We start from the raw sequence: 23962 nt of genomic DNA on the forward strand, positions 1-23962 counted from the left end.
CTCATCAGAATCCCTTTAACTCACATGGATCATGTATTTTCTCAGCTCAGGTGGTTCAAGAAAATGATGTAATTCCTTCAGACGCAAACATCTTTTTTGGAAACAGTGATACTATAATTTGTTTTTTAAAGTACATTTCCTGAGAGAGGATAATAAAGAATAAAGATTCAAATTATCTTCTCATGTAAGAAAAAAACTTTTTTTGTTGTTTTTTTTTATGTGAGCAGATCTCTAGAGGCTCAAACATCTGCAACACTAAAACCATTAAAAGTATTTTATATAAAACTCCAAACCACCACACAGCTGCAGAAAACTTGTACTGTTACATGATCTTGTTGTCACTTCACATTTTGTTTTAATGTAGTTAGCACACTGACTGTTCACTGTTGTTACACTGATTCAATACTCAACATGTTTTCCTCCACAGGTGTGAAGTGAGAACAGTTGACACAGCCAGCCTCAGTGACTGTGCAGCCAGGTCAACGTCTGACCATCACCTGTCAGGTCTCTTATTCTGTTGGCAGTTATTACACAGCTTGGATCAGACAACCTGCAGGGAAAGAACTGGAGTGGATTGGAATGAGAAGTACTGGATACACATTCTACAAAGATTCACTGAAGAACAAGTTCAGTATCGACTTAGACTCTTCCAGCAACACAGTGACACTGAATGGACAGAATGTGCAGCCTGAAGACACTGCTGTGTATTACTGTGCCAGAGACCCACAATAACACAAACCATCAGCAGACCTGAACAAAAACCCCTCAGTGCCTGAACACTTGTAACATGAAGCCACCAGAGGAGGAGCCCTCAGACCACTAATGATTTCAACACCAGTTCACTGTCATGAAAAGGAAAGAATAAACAGAAAGAAACCATAATGTATGTAATGTAAAAACCTATGTTATGAAAGTATAAAATATGTTGTTCATTTATTTTTAACAAGAATTGATTTCATGGTGCTGTAGATACTTTAATGTTTTAATTAGTATTATGTCACAGTATGTATTCCTATGGCGAAAACATCAATAATAATATGTTATTTTTTGTCTAAACTTTTTTTTTTATGAAAAAGACATGCAAGAGGTAACATTACCACATGCATTTCCCCAAATTATCTCCCGGTGGGTGAGATTAAGATTAATAAATACAAAACATAATGTCATCTCATGTTTTAGTGAAGTTATTTTGTGTCATGATAATTCAGTTGCAAGTGTTAAAAATATGTGTTTGTTGGGGGAAACTCTGATATCCAACAACACAAGTTGGTTGTAACTCAAACTTGCAAAACAAAATTCAACTTTTGAAGAGAATTCTGATTAAGTACAATTTTCAAATTTAGATGAACTAAGTCAAAATTCATTTAGCTGGTGTTGCAATTCTTCCATCATTGTTTTGTCTGTGAGGACGAGTCAGTTCAAAACTTGGTTGTCTTCCACCTTTACTGATCCGACTGCAGAGAGAGAGACAAACTGGTTACTGTAGTTTTCACTGATATTTGTTTTACTCAAGAAACAGAGTTTATGTTTCACATTGGACATTTTATTTTTATTGACTAAAGAAGATGGATATTAATAACATCCATATACTGAGGAGTTACATATTTTTCATGTATTCTCATCAGTTTTCTTCACTTATATTCCTACTGGGGTTTTCTTTCCCCCTGACATCCTGAATGTTATGAGCACTTTGTCAGAAAAACAAAACAAAGCAACATTTCTTCAGGAGGTACCTTTTCTATTAAAACTTAATGATAATGAGTATGAACTTTATATTAAAATTATTATTGCACATTTTAAAAAGTTCAATGCAGTTCTCAGCTTGCTGTGAGGAGGAGTCAATGCAAAACCTTGATGTCTTCCACCTCTACTTATCTGACTGCAGAGAGGATGACAGAGAACAGTGGACACACAGTTTAACATGATGGACTATAGGACAGGACTGCTGCTTTTAACTATCTGCTGGGCAGGTGAAGATCTTCACAGATCTTTATTTGACATATTTACATTTGTATTACCAACTTGATGCATGTTAGACTCTTTTTTCTGTCTTGACAGGTGTTGATGGTCAGACTCTGACAGAATCTGAACCAGCGGTTAAAAAGCCTGGAGAATCCCACCGATTGACCTGTACAACATCTGGATTGTCATTCAGTAGCTACTGGATGGCCTGGATCAGACGGGCTCCTGGAAAAGGACTGGAGTGGATTGCAGCTATTAGATATGACAGTGCTTACATCTACTACTCTCAGTCAGTTCAAGGCCGGTTCACCATCTCCAGAGACAACAGCAGAGAGCAGCTGTATCTGCAGATGAACAGTCTGAAGACTGAAGATTCTGCTGTTTATTATTGTGCTCGATATCCACAGTGACTGAGTTGGTTGAGCAGCTGTACAAAATCCTACAGTACTCATCAGACCCCCTTTAACTCACATGAATCATGTATTTTCTCAGGTCAGGTGGTTCAAGAAAAATGATGTAATTCCTTCAGGCCCAAACATCGTTTTTGGAACCTGTGATATTTTAATTTGGTTTTTAAAATACATTTCCTGAGAGAGGATCATTTTTACACTGACTCTCAATGAAGATTTTAATTATCTTCTCACATAATATAACAATTTTTGAGGAGCCCTCAGACCACTAATGATTTCAACACTAGTTCACTGTTACAGTAAAGAGAGAAACAGTCTTTAGATTTTTCTAAATGTTTGTCTTAATTTAATTTGGCAGCAACTGTTTCCATCTATGTAAAGACTTTGACATTATAATCACTGATACATGACACTCAGTGAAACTCAGTGAATTACACTATTATACATTATTAAACATTAAATTTTTCAATTAATTAAATAAATTCAGTTGCCAACTTGTCTTCAAAAGCTCATCATCTGACAAGAATGTTAATGTTACAGTAATTAGTCAAACTACAGAAAATTTTGCTTTCATCATCAGTCTAAGTGTGTTTGTCAGCAATTCAAATTCTTCTTTTGAGTTATTTTAATAAGGTGTGTACAGTATTGATCTCATCCAGCCAGACTCAATGGTTGTGCAGCCTGGACAGTCTTTGACCATCACCTGTCAGGTCTCTGGTTATTCTCTGACTGATAGCAGCTATGCAACAGGTTGGATCAGACAGCGTGACGGAAAACCAATGGATAAGATTTTGAAGAAGTTCTTCACCACACAAACCTTTCTACTGGAAAGATGACATTAACAGGACAGAATCTGATCTGCAGCCTGAGGACACAACTGTTTATTTCTGTGCACATGTAAACTCTACAGTGATACAAACCACCAGCAGGCCAGAACAAATACCCTAAGTTCCCTCATATCATTGATACATGATTACAACTTAACATGTACCATACAATCTTTCTGACTATTTTTGGGTCTATAACAAAACTTCAAAAAGTATAAATAAAAAAGTGCTCAAGTCTCTGGATGTGATGTTGTATTCCACATGGAAGGACAAGTCATAACTTATAACAGATTGTTACATACTCCCCCCCCTGCTGGATGGGATATGTATAGTCCTGTTACTGATCCTTTTGTTTGTGCTCTCTCTCCCAGGAGGCCTGAGTGGATAATTGAGGGGAGGGCCTACAAAGAGGGAACGAAGGGCTTGGACTCTCTCTCTCATCTTCCCAGCCTGATCAGCAGCAGCTTGTTTTTTTGTGTTTGTTCTGTTATGTTGTAGTTGCCTTTGGTAGTTTCTTGGTTTGGGTTGGTGAGTCCAGTAGCCTTTTTTTTTCGCAGCTGTATTTCTGTCAGGTTTAGTTTTGTGGATTTAGGTCAGAGAGGAGAGCCCAGATTCTACGGCCCTTTGTGGGCTGGTCTGGGTGTCTCCTCTTCTTTTTGTCAATTTTAGCCGGCTCACCAGCTTTTGTTACTTGGTTGTTGTTTTTGTTAATAAATTTGTTCAATATTTGTGGGAAATCCTGACTTTTAATTATGTTGGGCCTTCTGTGGGCGAGCTGTTTGTCGAGGGTCGTAACACAGACTGCCAGTAAACAAGCCACTCCCTCCCCATGATACTCTGATGCAAATCTTCAGTGTGTGCAGTGTACTTCTGTCCTGCTGACTGGTCTTGTTGTTCTTGTGGAGCATCAGAGGTCACATCTCCAGCCTCAGGATGATGAACACACTCACTCTTCTGCTGGTTGCTCTCTCTCTGTCCTGTGAGTTCTCCTGCTTCTTGATGTTTTATCTTTTATCAGACAACATCAACTGATGGTCAGTCACTGATACCAGAAAACTTGCCAGATGACTGTCTCACTTTCTTCTGTGGTTCATCTCTCCTTTCATCTCATCAGGTTGTACAGGTCAGAATACAGAGTCCATTCCTTCCAGTTCAGTAGTGAAAAAGCCTGGTGAGACTCTCAGTCTCTCCTGCAGGGGATCTGGCTTCACATTTAGCTGCTGCAGTATGAACTGGATCAGACAACCTGCAGGAAAAGCACTGGGATGGATGGGGCTCATTTATGGCGATGCAAGTGGAACTGAATATTCCAGCAGTGTGCAAGGACGAATAGAAATCACCAGAAATAACAGCAATAACATGGTGTATCTGAGACTGTCCAACTTAAAGCCAGAGGACTCTGCTGTGTATTACTGTGCCAAATACACACTGGTTAAAGTAAGCAGAGAGGCTTTACAAAAACTCTACAGACGATGTTTTTACAAAGACCCACAGGTGGCAGTAGAAGATATGATTTGGAATAAAACTACAATGATCAGACCTGATTATTTGGTTGTTTTTCTCATCCTGTCAATTAAATGGACAGGTAAGAACAAACGTTGTTTTTCTGACGACCTGGGATAAAGATGTTATGGCTGCATGACAGTAGCTAATGAGCAGTATAACTTTCTGTAGGTGCTGAGGGTCAAACACTGACTGTGTCTGAATCAGTGGTTAAAAGGTCTGGAGAATCTCACAGACTGATCTGCACATATTCAGGGTTCAGTAGCCATTACTGGGATGTTTGGATCAAACAGGCTGCTGTTTGAGCTAAAATAACTCAAGTGGGTTGCTACCATCAGTGAGACCAGTAGCTACATCTACTACTCTGAGTCAGTTAAAGGCCGGTTCACCATCTCCAGAGACGACAGCAGACAGCAGCTGTATCTGCAGATGAACAGTCTGAAGACTGAAGATTCTGCTGTTTATTATTGTGCTCGAGAGCCACAGTACTCATCCTTACTGGGCTGATAGACCCCAACTATCTCACTTGTTTTGTGTGTTCAGTTGTATGGAAATAATAAAGTAGAGTAATACAGTACAGTATGTAAAGAGTAAATGCTGGACCATACAGTCACATGCAAAAACACGCACATACACATTAACAAACAGTAAAAACCGAAAAGAAGTTATTCAAGACTTAAAACATCTATTTTTCTCCTCTGTGTATCACTGACACAGTTCTTTTAATCCATCTTAACAGATGTATCATTGTAATAACAATGCCTTTCTTTATACTACTACAAATAACACTAATGCAGAACTATACTTATTTATCTATTTTAAAACCATAGCATTACTAGAGCCAAGGACTAACTAGTGTTTATTTAAACTCTTTAAGCAGAGAAAGGGTGCATACACTTTTATATTGTTTAATATGTTGCCAGAAATTTGTGGCTTTTTCCCTTGAAAGTCAGATAATAACTGAACCTGTACAATGGGCTACAAATTTGGACAATTCAGTGTACATTACTCGACTACCTGACAGAGATAAGATCCTGATTAAGGACAGGAGAAGGTTTGAAGAAATGATATGATATGATTTGAGAAATGATGGTTAGACAATATGATAAAACAGCGTTATTATCTCAGATATGCTCTTGTGTATCTCTGATGTTCTCTGTAACTGAGGCAGAATGGAAAAATTAAATTGTCTGTTTATTTGAGTTTAAATGCATTTGTCTGACTTGTGTTAGAAGTTTTGTGAAGAATGAAAGAACATTAACTTTAAGTTACTGTTTTAAATAATACATTTGTATGTGTCAAAATAAATGCCAATAACACAATTCCAAGTTGACTGTGTGTCACACAACAGTCCATCCCTCTTTTATAGCCTGTCAGTATCCTTCTTTATGCAAAGTGAACTTTCTCACAGTCTGCTATAAACACTTGATATCATGCTGTCAGTTGCAGCAGAAGAAGAGAAGCTCCCATCAGATCACCTCCAATACCAACCATGTTCTCTGTAGCTCTGCTGCTGCTGCTGCTGGATCCTGTGAGTCTCACTGAGGCAGAGACACTGACAGCATGATCACAGCACACTGACTGTTATATAAAACTCCAAACCTCCACACAGCTGCAGAAAACTTGTACTGTTACATGATTTTGTTGTCACTTCACATTTTGTTTTAATGTAGTTGGCACACTGACTGTTCACTGTTGTTACATTGACTCAACACTCAACATGTTTTCCTCCACAGGTGTGAAGTGTGAACAGTTGACACAGCCAGCCTCAGTGACTGTGCAGCCAGGTCAACGTCTGACCATCACCTGTCAGGTCTCTTATTCTGTTAGCAGCTATTGGACAGCTTGGATCAGACAAGAAGAACTGGAGTAGATTGGAAGTAGATATACTGGAGCTTCATACTACAAAGATTCACTAAAGAACAAGTTCCGTATCGACTTAGACTCTTCCAGCAACAGAGTGACTCTAAACGGACAGAATGTGCAGCCTGAAGACACTGCTGTGTATTACTGTGCCAAAGACACACAATAACACAAACCATCAGCAGACCTGAACAAAAACCCCTCAGTGCCTGAACACTTGCAACATGAAGCCACCAGAGGAGGAGCCCTCAGACCACTAATGATTTCAACACCAGTTCACTGTCATGAAAAGGAAAGAATAAACAGAAATAAACCATAATGTATGTAATGTAAAAACCTATAGTATGAAAGTATAAAATATGTTGTTCATTTATTTTCTAACAAGAATTGATTTCATGCTGCTGTAGATACTTTGATGTTTTAATTAGTATTATGTCACAGTGTGTATTCTTATGACAAAAAAAATCAATAATAATATGTTATTTTTGTCTAAACTTTTATTTTTATGAAAAAGACATGCAAGAGGTAACATTGCCACATGCATTTCCCCAAATTATCTCCCGGTGGATGAGATTAAGATTAATAAATAGAAAACATAGTGTCATCTCATGTTTTAGTGAAGTTATTTTGTGTCATGATAATTCAGTTGCAAGTGTGTTAAAAATATGTGTTTGTTGGGGGAAACTCTGATATCCAACAACACAAGTTGGTTGTGACTCAAACTTGCGACACAAAATTCAACTTTTGAAGAGAATTCTGATTAAGTACAATTTTCAAAATTAGATGAACTAAATCAAAATTCATTTAACTGATGTTGCAATTCTTCAATCATTGTTTTGTCTGTGAGGACGAGTCAGTTCAAAACTTGGTTGTCTTCTACCTTTACTGATCCGACTGCAGAGAGAGAGACAAACTGGTTACTATAGTTTTCACTGATATTTGTTTGACACAAGAAACAAAGTTTATATTTCACATTGGACATTTTATTTTTATTGACTAAAGAAGATGGGTATTAATAACATCTATGTACTGAGGAGTTGTTATTTTTCATGTATTCTTGTCAGTTTTCTTCACTTTTTGCTTATTGGGGTTTTATGTTCTCTGACATCCTGAATATATGACATTTTGAGAGAAAAAACAAAACAAAGAATAACATGAACACGTATTCAAGAGTTACTTTGATACTTTTGTTTCTGTTAAAATGTATTAATATATTAATTCAGTATTGCAAAATTTCAAAAGATCAATCCAGTTCTCTGCTTTCTGTGAGGAGGAGTCAATGCAAAACCTTGATGTCTTCCACCTCTACTTATCTGACTGCTGAGAGGATGACAGAGAACAGTGGACACACAGTTTAACATGATGGACTATAGGACAGGACTGCTGCTTTTAACTATCTGCTGGGCAGGTGAAGATCTTCACATATCTTGAGTTGAAGTTGTTGTTAAAAAGTTACCAGCTTAAAGCAACTGATTATTTTCCTTTTTCTGTCTTGACAGGTGTTGATGGTCAGACTCTGACAGAATCTGAACCAGCAGTTAAAAAGCTTGGAGAATCCCACAAACTGACCTGTACAACATCTGGATTGTCATTCAGTAGCTACTGGATGGCCTGGATCAGACAGGCTCCTGGAAAAGGACTGGAGTGGATTGCAGCTATCAATGGTGGTGGTAGTAGCAAATACTACTCTCAGTCAGTTCAAGGCCGGTTCACCATCTCCAGAGACAACAGCAGAGAGCAGCTGTATCTGCAGATGAACAGTCTGAAGACTGAAGATTCTGCTGTTTATTATTGTGCTGGAGACTCACAGTGACTGAGTTGGTTGAGCAGCTGTACAAAATCCTACAATACTCATCAGACCCCCTTTAACTCACATGAATAATGTTGTCAGTTCAGTTAGTTCAAGTAAATGATGTCATTCCTTCACACCCAAACACCTTCTTGGAACCAACAATATGCTAATTGGGTTTTTAAACAAAGAATCCTAACAACAGTTCTTCAGAAAGATTTTAATTGTCTTCTTACCTAAAGCAACATTTTTCTTTTTTTTTTAACTTGAATTTCAGTATCTGAGCAGCTCTCTAGAGGCTCTGAATGTCTGTGGCTTCAAACATGTGCAAAAAAGTATTTTATGTAAAACTCCACACAGCTGCAGAATACTTGGCAAATGATGAATTTACATATACAGTAATAAATGTTTAATTAAAATTACAGATACATATCCTTGTGAGACTATTTATAACTTTCAATTCATTCACAGTAGACTCACCAAAGACAGATTTTGATAATTATTTATTAATGATTTTTGTGGATGATAATGTGTTTTTATCCATTATTACACAAAATCTTATCCATGCAACACTCAGTATTAGACTAAAATCAGTTTATCTACAATAATACATGAATAAATGGTAATTCATTTTAAATAAAATCGTAGCACCATTTTAAGTTCACTAAATTAACAATATATCATAGTACACACTATATATTCAGTCTGGAAACTTGATAAGAAAGACTGAACTCTTCACCTCAAAGTGAAAAATAGAAGTAACAAGAAATAGATAATTATTAATTCAACGATATGCAAATAAATGTGACTCATAAGGAAGTGAAGTGTGTGTGTGTGTGTGTGTGTCAGTGAGAGGACAGAAGAGCTCACATCAGTTCAGCTTCAACATCAACCATGTTCTCTGCAGCTCTGATGCTGCTGCTGGCAGCTGGATCCTGTGAGGAGCTTTCAGTGGATTCACACTAATAAACACATTAGAAACACTGAATAGTCAGATGAATGATGGAGATAATGTTGATTTCTCTTTCCACAGGTGTGTACAGTATTGATCTCATCCAGCCAGACTCAATGGTTGTGCATTCTGGATAACCGTTGTTTTTCTGACAAACCTGGTATAAAGAAAATATGGCTGCATGACAGTAGCTAATGAGCAGTTTAACTTTCTGTAGGTGCTGAGGGTCAAACACTGACTGAGTCTGAATCAGTGGTTAAAAGGTCTGGAGAATCTCATAGACTGAGTGAATGTGGAAAAAAAGAGTAATAAAAAACATTGATTGCATGATGCAATAATATATATACTAGAACATTATAATCACTGATATATGACATTATGGAACAAATGGATTACACTACTAGACATTATTAAACCTTAAACCATTATGAATTAAAAGAGATTGGTGTCAGCTAAAAATGCACAAGTCAATGCTTTTGCTAAATAGTCTTTCTCTGACTCATAATGTCAATATGTAGAATATTTAGGAACGAATAACAGCAACATTTCAACATGCACCTTGCTTTTAAAAGGAAGCAGTGAAACCCCCAAAAGTCATGTCTTTTCCATAACTTCATCATTTAAAAAGATTAACAATATATTATAATCCGAATAGCTACAGTGTTAGTAAGTTCACTGAATCACTTCTCTTCAGCCGTCATGGTGTCATGTATTGTGAGGGCTGGCCGAGCAGCCAGGCACAAAAAATGAGGAGGTACAGGCAGAGTTCAGCAGTCCAAGTGAATTTTATTTGCCATCAGTGGAGTGTGCAGATATTTACAGTGGACATGAATATCTGGCCAAAATGGAAAAAAAAAACAAAAACTAATTAACCAAAAGTAAAAAAATAACCCTTTTCTCAAAAATAGGAGAATACACACACACACAAATAAAGAAATCAACTCTAAACTGCACTTTGATTATACCCCCTGAGATTAGGCCCAAGGCAGGAGCTGCAGACTGAAGCTGTGTCTGTCTCTGTATGACCAGAAAAGCCTCGAGTCACCCCAGACTTCTCCCTCCTATACAGGTGGACTCCACCTACTCAAGAGAACAATATCAATTATCTCTTACAAAACACTAACGAGGACAGCAGTGTTAAATAACAATATACTGTCAAATAGAAATTCATTGAAGTTTAGTCTAAAACGTGTTTTTCCTTAAAAAGATTACTTTAACAGTCAAATACCCCAAAAGAGGCAAAACACCCCTCCCACGCTACCACACTTAGTCTCTTCCCCTGAGAACCCCTCTACTTAATCAGATGAACTGCACTGGCTCCAGTTTGCCAGTTCCTGGTCTGACAGAGGAAGAGAAAGCACAGCAGAGAAAACAGCTGAAGCACAATTTAAACTCAATAAACTGAGTACTTATAACACAACTACAATGTGTCTTCTTTTTTACCACAACATTTTAAATGTGTGCATTGTCAATGCAAGTCAATGTTAGCAAACACCTACACACTAAGTAAACAAACTTTGGGATAAAAATCTCTGACCAACAGTAAGATTGAGAGGAGAGGGCTGCTGATGCATGTGTGTGTGTGTGTGTGTGGCATATGTGCCTTAAGGGCACAGGGCTTCCCTGTGACATGTATCATGTATCATGTCTATGTAAAACTATAGAAAATTAAGCTTTTTTAATGATCAACCAACTTCCTGTTTTTGTTTTTTTTCCTGTTTTTGTGAGCTGGAGAAAAAAACACACTAGAACCCGTCATCTTCATTCTTCATCTTCAATACATTCATCAATGTTTAGATGTTCAATCAACCATTGGTTTCAGTTCATGTACAGTATGAAAATCACCTTGTAGACCTTGTTTGAGATAGGAAAGCAGCATATCATATATCCTATTAAGTATTTATTTTTGTCAAAACTAAGATTTTGTGTCATGATAAGAACAGAAATTATTTTGCTCATTTGCTCTGGGGAGACTCTGGCATCCAGCAATTCAGAGTTGGCTGAAAACTTTTTTTGTATATGGTTAACTTTCCAGTAGTTGTTTCCAGTACAGTTTTTGCTTGTAGTGTGCACTGTTTTGGGATTTTTCTTTTGAAATGTTATTACTTTAAAAAAAAAAAAAAAAAAAACTTACAATAAAAATCTTTTTCACGACAACAAATCAAAAATCAGACCAAAAAATGTAACTTCTGAATCAAATTCAGGGCAAATTTTAAATTCACATTGCATAAAAGTATTAATTAATTTGGCAAGAGTCACGACTCTGACTATACATTGTAATAGTCTGATTCTCTCCTTCCTGTGAAGAGGAGTTAATGCAAACATTTATACATCTTCCACCTCTACTCATCTGTCTGACTTATCTCCACATTCACAGAATAAAACAGGCAATAAAGTTTTCTAAATCAGAATACAAAGAAAAGGAAGCTACATCCATCTACAGGCAGGATCAGATTCACATAAATTGTGTCTTTATTTATTTATTTATTTGTTTTGTTTATTTTTTACAGTGTTTACCTTGTCAACCAACTGCTTTATAGTTGATTTAGTTTTTTATTCATAACACATCTGTAACCACCACAGATAAAGGCAAAATGTGATGATTATTGCTAAAGAAAGTATTTCATCAATGCATGAACTAAAATAGTTTTCTTCTAAGTTACAGGATTTAGTTTTTTGCATATCGTCACACAGGTTTCAGTTCCTGAGCAGCTGTTTATCTCGAGGCTCCATGTCTGTGGCCTCAAACACCTGCAAACACTGAAACCGTTAAATCTTTTATGCAAGATTAGGTTTTCACACTATTTACATGATCCTGACTGCTGTCACTGTATTTCTTTTTGCAGCAAATACAATACATACATACTTACAGTGAGTAAGAAAAAATATTTGTACATATATTTTCTGTTATTGAAGAATGTCTTTAACCCCCAATGTATTTATTATAATGTGAAGACTACAGTATAACTGAAGCTGTTCAATTTTTTTAAGATTATCTGCTAATGTGAGGAGTTTACAGATCCAATCTTAAACCTCCAGAACTGCTTGCAGACTCATCAGGGCCGCCCCGATAATTTCAAACATGTTTGATATTTAGGAGTTAAAATCTGAATGATTACGTCACTACTTTTCAAGCAGGACCACAATAGCCAATGAAAGACACAAGTCCACAAGGAGACGAAAGTGTTACAAACGTTAGTGCAAGACTGCAGATAGAACTTTCTCATGCTGGAGGCAAAATTTTTTTCCTCTGGATGGCGACAGACTTACTCGCCCTACTCTGCCTCTGATTGGCTAGGACTTGTTTCATTTGTTGGTTAGGTTGCTTAGGTTTAGGCATGAGTCAACACAGTCTCACTTCAAAATGTATAATAGCTACATTGGTCCACAGTGCAAATCATTGGGTCTCAGACAGACCGCATCAGTCTGGTGGGCAGACCATAGGAGTTGCTGCCGGGAAGTAGCTCATTTTCCTCACTGTCCTTGATAACTCGACAGTATGATAGGTTAATGTTATGGCCATCCATTTATTTGGTTTGTTTTGTTGTTGGTCTTTTGCTGCTGTCTGTCTGTTTCTCCTCTCTACAGAGCATTTCTTGTCTTTTTCGGCTTCCAAATTTACTTTTTTGTTTGTTACTTCTTTTTTGACAAACTGGGGTCTCTGTCAGTGTCTGAACTGTGAATGTAATCACTGTCATCACTGTGTCTGCTGCAGGACTCAAGTAATAACATTAAACAGACACAAACCCAGTTAGCAGCATGCAGATAGCGTTAGCATCAACAGCTACTGTAGCAGCCTGAATGTATCTCATATTCTTACATATTAACATTTTGGCTTTCAATGCTGTCATTTTTGAAGTAGTCATAGCAACTTAAGTCACTAATAATAACATGATAATAAAGTAATCATACTTAGAAAGCTTGCTGACTAGCATGGTAGATGAAGGTAAATATCTGCTTCTTACTGAGTTCAAACAAGATAAAAAACTGACTTTCAACTCAGTTGGTGTTTGTATCAGTGTCATACATAATTATTCTGATAAAAGAATCAGTTTGCAGGTCTCAAAACTTAAGATTTATCAACAATTCATAATATTTTCAGCTCCTTTAACCACAGTCACAGAGCAGTGAGGTCACATGGTAAAGAGGCAGAACCTGATTGGTCCTCCTGTCGACATAGTGAATGGTAAATGGCTGTTTATATAACGCTTTTAACCAAAGCTCTATATATTCTGCTGCTCACTCACCCTTTCACACACACTCACACACTGATGGTGACAAGCTACTAGGCAGGATGCTGGTGCAACCATCGGGAGCAATTTGGGGTTCAGTATCTTGCACAAGGACACTTCGAAATGCAGACAAGAGTCAAGGAACCACCGACCTTCTGATTGATGGATGACATGCTCATCCTCCTGAGCCACAGCCACCTCATTCCCATATATTCCCATACATTACAAGCGCTGATTGGCGCTTTGCAGATCAAACCTCTTGGCACCAAGTTTAAGATTGATTTCTGAGATAGAACCTCCTCTTTTGTCAAATTAGGGTCAATAATGTAAGAGTAGTTTCATGTGTATAATTCAGTTTTGCCAAAAATGTCAAGTGGAACCTTATAATTCTAAGGTCATGCAAATTCATGTCTTCTTACACGCTGAGACATGTCTCTGTTTCTTTTTTTTTTGCACAAACATACTGATAATGAATCCAGATAATGAAAGTTAAGAGATGTTTCATGAGAGGTCAAGAAGCCACAAGCTTATACAACTGACCTCCCCTCAACTTAAAGAGAAAAACAAACAATAAAAAAAGGAAAAAAAAAAACAAAAAACGAGCAAACATAATTTAGGAACATACAACAAAAAATAAATGACAACAAGAAGCACACAAAATGAGCAGAATAATTAACCAATAAGAAAAAGAAGATTTTTGATAACACGCATGTAGAAAATGAGGTGTCACAGGTCACATTGACTTCTTTCAAACCTCTAGAGGGCAGTCTAGAACTGACTGGGTTTGATCCTCATACTGATCATGATAAATCATGTGCACTAGAAGTAATGTCAAGAAAGACCACAAGTGATTGGATTGGTTTTTATCTGACATCAGACTATTTTCACACTGGTTCATGTCAAAATTGATCTGCATATATTACATGTTCCTCTATACTCATTCACATTTTCTTCACTATGGTGTTTTTGTTACCTGATGTGGTGCCTTTTACAAAGATGACACAGAGAAATATGTTTATTAAGGGGTAAAGTGTTTATTTTTTAACTTTTATTCTGTTCCAGTATAATTAAACAATCACATACCTTAGAGGCACTGAAAACTTTGAATCATTTTTCTTTTTTTCTAAAGAAAATTGAATCACAATCCTTATGAGTGAGTTGACAAGCATTTACAGTACTGCAGTGTTCAAAATTAACTGAGGGGATTAGAGGTATAAGAGTTTGGAGGATTCATTTCTGCACAGTGAACATACATTCTCCACCAAACATGAACTGAGATCCGAGTCCGATCCAGTTCCTCCATTTGAGGAGGAGTCAATGCAAAATATCTTCCTCTATTTATGTGACTGCAGATGGATGGTAGGATGACAGAGAACAGTGGACACACAGTTTAACATGATGGACTATAGGACAGGACTGCTGCTTCTAACTGTCTTCTGGACAGGTGAAAATATTTACAGATCTTGGGTTGAATCTGTCTTCAAATTGTTGCCAACATATGTAGAAAGTGACTGTTTACTTTTTTCTGTCTTGACAGGAGTTGATGGTCAGACTCTGACAGAATCTGAACCAGCGGTTAAAAAGCCTGGAGAATCCCACAGACTGACCTGTACGACCTCTGGATTCACATTCAGTAGCTACTACATGGCCTCGGTCAGACAGGCTCCTGGAAAAGGACTGCAGTGGATTGCTTTTATAGGCACAATCAGTTCTCCTATCTATTACTCCCAGTCAGTCCAGGGTAGATTCACCATCTCCAGAGATGACTCCAGCAGTAAACTCTATCTACAGATGAACAGTCTGAAGACTGAGGACACAGCAGTGTATTACTGTGCCAGAGACACACAGTGAGAGACAGTAATAGGAGAGTCATACAAAAACTACTTCCTCTATTTACCACCACTGATAATATTCATTCCTTCAGTATCATCTTTCTTATAAAACTGACTGTGATGAACATTTGTTTTATTGTCAGACACAGAAATTCTGTTGTTATTATCTGAATATTTAGGAGTTATATTGTCTAATTTATTTTTTATTGAACTAATGAAATCATACATTAACATTTTACAGGATAATTTTCGTGATACATAAACTGTGAATCCAGTGATTCAACCTACAAGTTGCTCTTTAAATTCAGTAGAAACTTACATGAATATAGAAAATTAAAGTAGAGACATATTTCTTTCTTCATAGAAAAAAGATGTTTTATATTTTGTTTCTTGGAAGCAATGTTTAGAGGAGATGTAAAAAGACTGTTGATAGATGACAATGATAGTTAAATGTTTTGCATATAGTGAAACTGTAATTGTATGTTTTAATAACTACATGCATAAAGATCATGCATGTGATACAAAAATGTGTAATTAAGTCATTTGTACAATTTCACACAATTTTGAGATTGTAGAACAATGAGCTAACAAAAAGAATATTTGCTATACATAATTACATTTACAAAAAATCCTAAAATTGGGACATTTTACAGTTAAAAAATCTGTGTTGCGTTAAGATATTTGACAAATCAAAAGCTTTTTGCCTTTTTTTTTTTATAACTGAAGTATCTACTTATCTAACCTGTGATTAACAGTCAACATGATCACAAATATTGTGACAGATCAATAGAATAGATTATTTATATATATTTGTTCATAATCATTTGCTGCTTTATTATTTTCAGTACAGTGAGTTTGTTAGTTGTCCAGCTGAAAAAAGAAGAATATTTCCAGCATTTTTATTACAAATAGGGTTAATTAGATTATTAGAATTAGAATTATTGTCACTTTGGAAAATAATTGTGCTCCTGTAGCAATCTTTTTACAAATACAACAACACAGAGAGTCAAAAACAAATAGCAAAGAGCTCTGTAGAGGAGTGACTCCTCTTCAGTGAGCATCTATTCTCTAATTTCACCAAAAAATAACTGAGAGACAAATCCACTGCAGTTTACTTCTCCCTGTGAGGAGGAGTTAATGCAAAACCTTGATGTCTTCCACCTCTACTTATCTGACTGCAGAGAGGATGACAGAGAACAGTGGACACACAGTTTAACATGATGGACTATAGGACAGGACTGCTGCTTCTAACTCTATGCTGGGCATATGAAGATTTTTATAGATCTTAATCTAGCAGAGCTTTTATTGGTATCAGCAGTTTATTTCACTTTAATTTCCTTTTTCTTTGGACAGGTGTTGATGGTTAGATTTTGACAGAATCTGAACCAGCAGTTAAAAAGCCTGGAGAATCCCACAAACTGACCTGTACAGCATCTGGATTGTCATTCAGCAGCTACTGGATGGCCTGGATCAGACAGGCTCCTGGAAAAGGACTGGAGTGGATTTCCACTGTCAGAAATGACGGTGGCAGCAGTTACTACTCCCAGTCAGGGAGGCCGGTTCACTATTTCCAGAGACGACAGCAGACAGCAGCTCTATCTGCAGATGAACAGTCTGAAGACTGAAGATTCTGCTGTTTATTATTGTGCTCGACACTCACAGTGACACAAGAGGAAGCAACGCTGTACAAGAACTCACAACATTCACATAATAAACTTCAATTCAACAAATATTGACTGATTGATGCAATAAAACAGGCAGTAAAGTTTTCTAAATCAGAATATGAAAGAAAATGTAGCTACATCCCTCTACACGCAGGATCAGATCCACATAAACTTTCTTTCTTTTATTGTTTTTATTTTTTAAGTTAATATTAATTTAGTATCAACAATCCTAATCCACCATCACCATGTTATTTTGCAGAGTTTGCGCAATTTGGTGTCATAACAATGTATTTGGGTATAAATAGTTTACAATAAAAGCAGAAAAAATATTATTTGATAAAGTGAACAGTTGTTTCTAAATGCAGAGATATTGTGTGAAGAATGTGTGTGTCATTAAATAACCATTAATAATGAACTATTGAACAATAAATGTCAAGTATGTTGTTGTGTTTGAAATTAATATTTGTCTGTAACCACAGTGTCTACAAGCACATGTGTAACATCAAATAACACTGAAAAGGACTCATTATAGATTACAGTGAAAAAAACTTGCAGTTTAAAATGTTTCATCAAGGCTCATCAGACTCTTCTATCAGGCTCCAATCAGACCAACATTAATGCTTCATGTGTTTGATTCTATGCAAACTCAGTGATCCTCCTTGTTTCTCAGATATAAAAACTTTACATCAGACTGTCAGTGGAGATCACAACACATCAGTTTCATCATAAACCATGTTCTCTGTAGCTCTGCTGCTGCTGTTGACAGCTGGATCCTGTGAGTCTCTTTGGATTTGTAATAGTCAACAGTTTTTCTTTTGTTTTGATAATTTGTCACAATTTTCTTCTTCTTTTAACAGGTGTGAATTGTGAACAGTTGACACAGCCAGCCTCAGTGACTGTGCAGCCAGGTCAACGTCTGACCATCACCTGTCAGGTCTCTTATTCTCTTAGCAGCTATTTCACAGCTTGGATCAGACAGCCTGCAGGGAAAGGACTGGAGTGGATTGGAAGTGCACGTGTTGGATACACCACAGACTACAAAGATTCACTAAAGAACAAGTTCAGTATCGACTTAGACTCTTCCAGCAACACAGTGACTCTGAATGGACAGAATGTGCAGCCTGAAGACACTGCTGTGTATTACTGTGCCAGAGACCCACAATAACACAAACCATCAGCAGACCTGAACAAAAACCCCTCAGTGCCTGAACACTTGTAACATGAAGCCACCAGAGGAGGAGCCCTCAGACCACTAATGATTTCAACACCAGTTCACTGTTACAATAACAGGAAACCGTCTTTGAACACATTTAACCGTGAAAAAAGTAAACAAAAATAACATGACTTATTATGATATATAATTATAATAATATTAAATAATACAGTGGAGGCATTTACCAAAAAGTGTTCTCTCTTCCTAACTCACAATATTTATATTTCAAGTGGTGAATTTGTTGCAGCATTATTTCAACTGACAACTACACTTTGAAAGCTCTTCATCTAACAAGAAATGAAACATAAATAATCTTTCTTTATGTTAGTTTTAGTTTTAGTTTGTGGCTCCACATAAATTACTTTTGTCAGTCTGGAATAACAATGAGAGGAAGGACTGAACAGGACAAGAAATGTAACATTTTCTCCTTTTAGTCATGAGAATACAAGAGCTTTACAGAACACTTTCACAGTCTTTGGTACGATCTGTCTCCAGTATAGATGCAAACATTACAGGTGACCTCAGTAGATCAAAATATTAGCAAACTGTAAATAAGTTAAATATGCTGTGGTATTAAAATAAAATAATGTTATTAATAATTGACAATAACATTATTATTTGCTTGGTCTTAATGATTGATAAATTAAAACAGGTTTTATGTCTTAGTCCTATGTGTATTGTAGATTAATGTTGACCTTTTTCACATATTTACTCATTTCTTTTTACATATTTTTCACATATTCTCATCAGTTTTCTTCACTTATATTCCTACTGGGGTTTTCGTTCCCCCTGACATCCTGAGTGTTATGAGCACTTTGTGAGAAAAACAAAAATAACAACATTTGTTCAGAAGGTACTTTTTCTATTAAAACTTAATGATAATAAGTATGAACTTAATATCAAAATTGGTATAGCAATTTCAAAAATTCAATCCGGTTCTGTCCTCCCTGTGAGGAGGAGTCAATGCAAAACCTTGATGTCTTCCACCTCTACTTATCTGACTGCAGAGAGGATGACAGAGAACAGTGGACACACAGTTTAACATGATGGACTATAGGACAGGACTGCTGCTTTTAACTATCTGCTGGGCAGGTGAAGAACTTTACATATCTTGAGTTGAAGTTGTTGTTAAAAAGTTACCAACTTAAAGAAACTGATTATTCTCCTTTTTCTGTCTTGACAGGTGTTGATGGTCAGACTCTGACAGAATCTGAACCAGCAGTTAAGAAGCCTGGAGAATCCCACAAACTGACCTGTACAACATCTGGATTCACATTCAGGAGCTACTACATGGCCTGGATCAGACAGGCTCCTGGAAAAGGACTGGAGTGGATTGCAGCTATCAGCAGTTATGGTGGTAGTAGCACATACTACTCTCAGTCAGTTCAAGGCCGGTTCACTATCTCCAGAGACGACAGCAGAGAGCAGCTGTATCTGCAGATGAACAGTCTGAAGACTGAAGATTCTGCTGTTTATTATTGTGCTCGACACTCACAGTGACTGAGTTGGTTGAGCAGCTGTACAAAATCCTACAGTACTCATCAGACCCCCTTTAACTCACATGATTAATGTTTTTTCTCAGCTTTTGTGGTTCAAGAAAATGATGTAATTCCTTCAAACCCAAACATCCTTTTTGGAAACAGTGATACTATAATTTGGTTTTAAAGTACATTTCCTGAGAGAGAATCATTTTTAACAATAACTGTTAATAATGATTTTAATTCTCTTCTCATGTAAACTTTTTTTTTATGAATTTCAGTATATGAGCATCTCGCTAGAGGCTCAAGTTTATCTTTATGTCTGTGGCTTCAAACATCTGCAACACTGAAACCATTAAAAGTATTTTATGTAAAACTCCAAACGTCCACACAGCTGCAAAAAACTCATACTGTTACATTGTTCTGTTGTCATTTCACATTTTGTTGGCAAATGATGAATTTAACTATATGGGTAAAGTCAATAAATACAATATTTTTAGAATTAAAAGTAGACATAAATATAATTTCCACCATGTCAGACTATTTTAAACTTACATAGATTTACAGTAGAGTCACCAAAGACAGATTTTGAAAACGATTTATCAATTTTTTGTTCAGTTTTTTGTGGATGATAATGTGTTTTAATCCATTATTACACAAATCCAACTATTGTAATATCTTATCCTTGCAACACTTAATATTAGATTAAAATCAGTTTAATTGCATTAATACATTAATAGATGGTTAATTATATTAAATGTCATTTTAAACAAAATCATAGCACCATTATAAGTTCACTAAATTAACCATATATCATGTTTAAGTACATATTCAGTCTGGACACTTGATAAGAAAGACTGAACTCCTTACCTCAAAGTGATAAATAGAAGTTCTAAGAAATAGATAATTATTTATTCAACAATATGCAAATAAATGTGACTCATAAGGAAGTGAAGTGTGTGTGTGTGTGTGTGTGTGTCAGTGAGAGGACAGAAGAGCTCACATCAGTTCAGCTTCAACATCAACCATGTTCTCTGCAGCTCTGATGCTGCTGCTGGCAGCTGGATCCTGTGAGGAGCTTTCAGTGGATTCACACTAATAGACACATTAGAAACACTGAATAGTCAGATGAATGATGGAGATAATGTTGATTTCTCTTTCCACAGGTGTGTACAGTATTGATCTCATCCAGCCAGACTCAATGGTTGTGCAGCCTGGACAGTCTTTGACCATCACCTGTCAGGTCTCTGGTTATTCTCTGACTGATAGCAGCTATGCAACAGGTTGGATCAGACAGCGTGAAGGAAAACCAATGGACTGGATTTTCCATCAGTGGGGAGGATGTGACTTTTATCAAAATAATGCTCTGAAGAACAAGTTCAGCTACAGCAGAGACACTTCTGCTAGAACAATGACAATAAAAGGACAGAATCTGCAGTCTGAGGACACAGCTGTGTATTACTGTGTACGTCGCCCGACAGTGATACAAACCACCAACAGACCTGCACAAATTCCCAGCAACCAGCAAGACTCAACCAGGCAGATGTTGTAAATATAAAATTAAATGAATAATATTCAGCAGAGTATATGTGTCCAGTTACTCTCTGACAGAGAAGTTGTTGGGTGTTTAAATGTTTTTGACCTGAAATATATATCAGTATAAAGGAGCATTTGAGATGCTTGACTTTTCCAGACCACAAGGATGTGATTAATTTAAATATTTTTATATCATTGTTTTATGATTCTTATTGATTACACTAAAAAAACATTTTCCTTTCCATACAAAGAAAAAAAACTGTTTTTTTTTTTTTTGTAATTTTGCCAAGAAAACAAAAAAAAAAACACTTTCAACTTCTCTGCCAAGATTTGAGATTATTATCCCAGGGAAAGAACTGGGTTGGATTGGAAGTGCACGTGTTGGATACACCACAGACTACAAAGATTCACTAAAGAACAAGTTCAGTATCGACTTAGACTCTTCCAGCAACAGAGTGACTCTAAACGGACAGAATGTGCAGTCTGAAGACACTGCTGTGTATTACTGTGCCAGAGACCCACAATAACACAAACCATCAGCAGACCTGAACAAAAACCCCTCAGTGCCTGAACACTTGTAACATGAAGCCACCAGAGGAGGAGCCCTCAGACCACTAATGATTTCAACACCAGTTCACTGTTATAATATAAGAAAGAAACAACAATTATAATAATATTAAATAATTCAGTGGAGGCATTTACCAAAAAGTGTTCTCTCTTCCTGACTTGCAGTATTTATATTTCAAGTGGTGAATTTGTTGCAGCATTATTTCAGTGGACAACTACACTTTAAAAGCTCTTCATCTAACAAGAAATGAAACATAAATAATCTTTCTTTATGTGACTTTTAGTTTTAGTTTGTGGCTCCACATAAATTACTTTTGTCAGTCTGGACTAACAATGAGAGGAAAAATTGAACAGGACAAGAAATGTAACATTTTCTCCATTTACTTGTGAGAATACAAGAGCTTTACAGAACACTTCATTAGTATAGATGCAAACATTACAGGTGACCTCAGTAGATCAAAATATTAGCAAACTGTAAATAAGTTAAATATGCTGTGGTATTAAAATAAAATAAAGTTATATAAAACTAACAATAGTGTTAATATTCTCTTGCTCTGCACTATTATTAATGATTATAAATTAAAACAGGTTGTTTGATGTCTTAGTCCTCTGCATATTGTAGATTAATGCTCACCATTTTTAAAAATGGTTCATCAGATTTTAGATGTCCTTTCTTGTAGGCAGCCATTGGTTTTTGTTCATGTGTATGAAAATCATTTTAGTTATCTGAGGTGAGATTCATCTCATGTTTTAGCAAAGTTAAGATTTTGTGTCATGATAATTCAGTTGTGAGTGTGTTTAAAATATGTATTTGTTGAGTGATACTCTGATATCCAACAACACGAGATGGTTGCAACTCAAACTTCAAACACAAAATTCAACTTTTGAAGACAATTCTGATTAAATAGAAGTTTCAAATATAGATTTTCTAATTCAAAATTAATTTAGCTTGTGTTGAAATTATTACATTATTGTTTTGCACAACAAACAAAAGACCAAATTCTATCCTCCATGTGAGGACGAGTCAATTCAAAACTTGGCTGACTTCCAACTTCACTGATCAAACTGCAAAGAAAATGACAAATTGTTTACTTTCCACTGCGACTTTTGTTTTGTGCAAGGTAAAAGAGTATTGCACATTTTATGCACTTCAATGCAGTTCTCTCCTTGCTGTGAGGAGGAGTTAATGCAAAGCTTGGATGTCTTCCACCTCTACTTATCTGACTGCAGAGAGGATGACAGAGAACAGTGGACACACGGTTTAACATGATGGACTATAGGACAGGACTGCTGCTTTTAACTATCTGCTGGGCAGGTGAAGATTTTAACAGATCTTGAGTTGAAGTTGTTGTTAAAAAGTTACCAACTTAAAGAAACTGATTATTCTCCTTTTTCTGTCTTGACAGGTGTTGATGGTCAGACTCTGACAGAATCTGAACCAGCAGTTAAAAAGCCTGGAGAATCTCACAAACTGACCTGTACAACATCTGGATTCACATTCAGTAGCTACTGGATGGCCTGGATCAGACAGGCTCCTGGAAAAGGACTGGAGTGGATTGCAGCTATCAGCAATGGTGGTGGTAGTAGCAAATACTACTCTCAGTCAGTTCAAGGCCGGTTCACCATCTCCAGAGACGACAGCAGAGAGCAGCTGTATCTGCAGATGAACAGTCTGAAGACTGAAGATTCTGCTGTTTATTATTGTGCTCGATATCCACAGTGACTGAGTTTGTTGAGCAGCTGTACAAAATCCTACAGTACACTGTAAAAAATTAATGTGAAATCCACAGTAATTTACTGTGTTTCTGCACAGTTAATTACGGTGAATATTTTTACAGTATAGTATTGTATATTAGGCCTAAAAACACAGTAATCATAATGATACTGTAGAAATCACAGTGGTGAACACACTACTGTAGAAAATAACAGTAACCATTATGATACTGTAGAAAATCACAGTAACCATCATGTTACTGTAGAAAATCACAGTAATATTGATACTACTGCAGACACCATTATGTTACTCTATATGAGGTAACAAATTTCCCTTTTGTAAAGAAAATCACTAATTTGAAGATTATTTTGTAATACCTTCAAATAAAACCCTCAAATTCATGGTGCAGATTAAATAATT

General features: G+C 36.4%; 1 protein-coding gene and 3 gene segments (V, D, J or C); all 4 read left to right on the top strand.

Annotated features, from left to right (window-relative positions):
* Positions 1-4105: 4105 nt before the first annotated feature.
* LOC121883895 lies at positions 4106-8366 on the top strand (the record flags this gene model as incomplete). Its single annotated transcript, XM_042392353.1, has 7 exons — positions 4106-4178; positions 4314-4784; positions 4874-5001; positions 6146-6233; positions 6439-6515; positions 7925-7973; positions 8065-8366. Coding segments are annotated over exons 1-7 (1161 nt in total), but the record flags the coding sequence as incomplete, so codon positions are not given.
* An 882-nt stretch (positions 8367-9248) lies between these two features.
* Positions 9249-18306, top strand: LOC121883771. The segment is given in 2 exon segments: positions 9249-9291; positions 17892-18306. Coding segments are annotated over 2 exon segments (351 nt in total).
* On the top strand, positions 14934-15522 carry LOC121883795. The segment is given in 2 exon segments: positions 14934-14982; positions 15076-15522. Coding segments are annotated over 2 exon segments (363 nt in total).
* Positions 18307-23094: 4788 nt separating the features above from the next.
* On the top strand, positions 23095-23560 carry LOC121883811 (the record flags this gene model as incomplete). The annotated part of the segment is given in 2 exon segments: positions 23095-23143; positions 23235-23560. Coding segments are annotated over 2 exon segments (366 nt in total), but the record flags the coding sequence as incomplete, so codon positions are not given.
* Positions 23561-23962: the final 402 nt, after the last annotated feature.

This window comes from Thunnus maccoyii, chromosome 18 (genome assembly GCF_910596095.1).
Source record: "Thunnus maccoyii chromosome 18, fThuMac1.1, whole genome shotgun sequence".
NCBI classification, from domain to species: Eukaryota; Metazoa; Chordata; class Actinopteri; order Scombriformes; family Scombridae; genus Thunnus; species Thunnus maccoyii.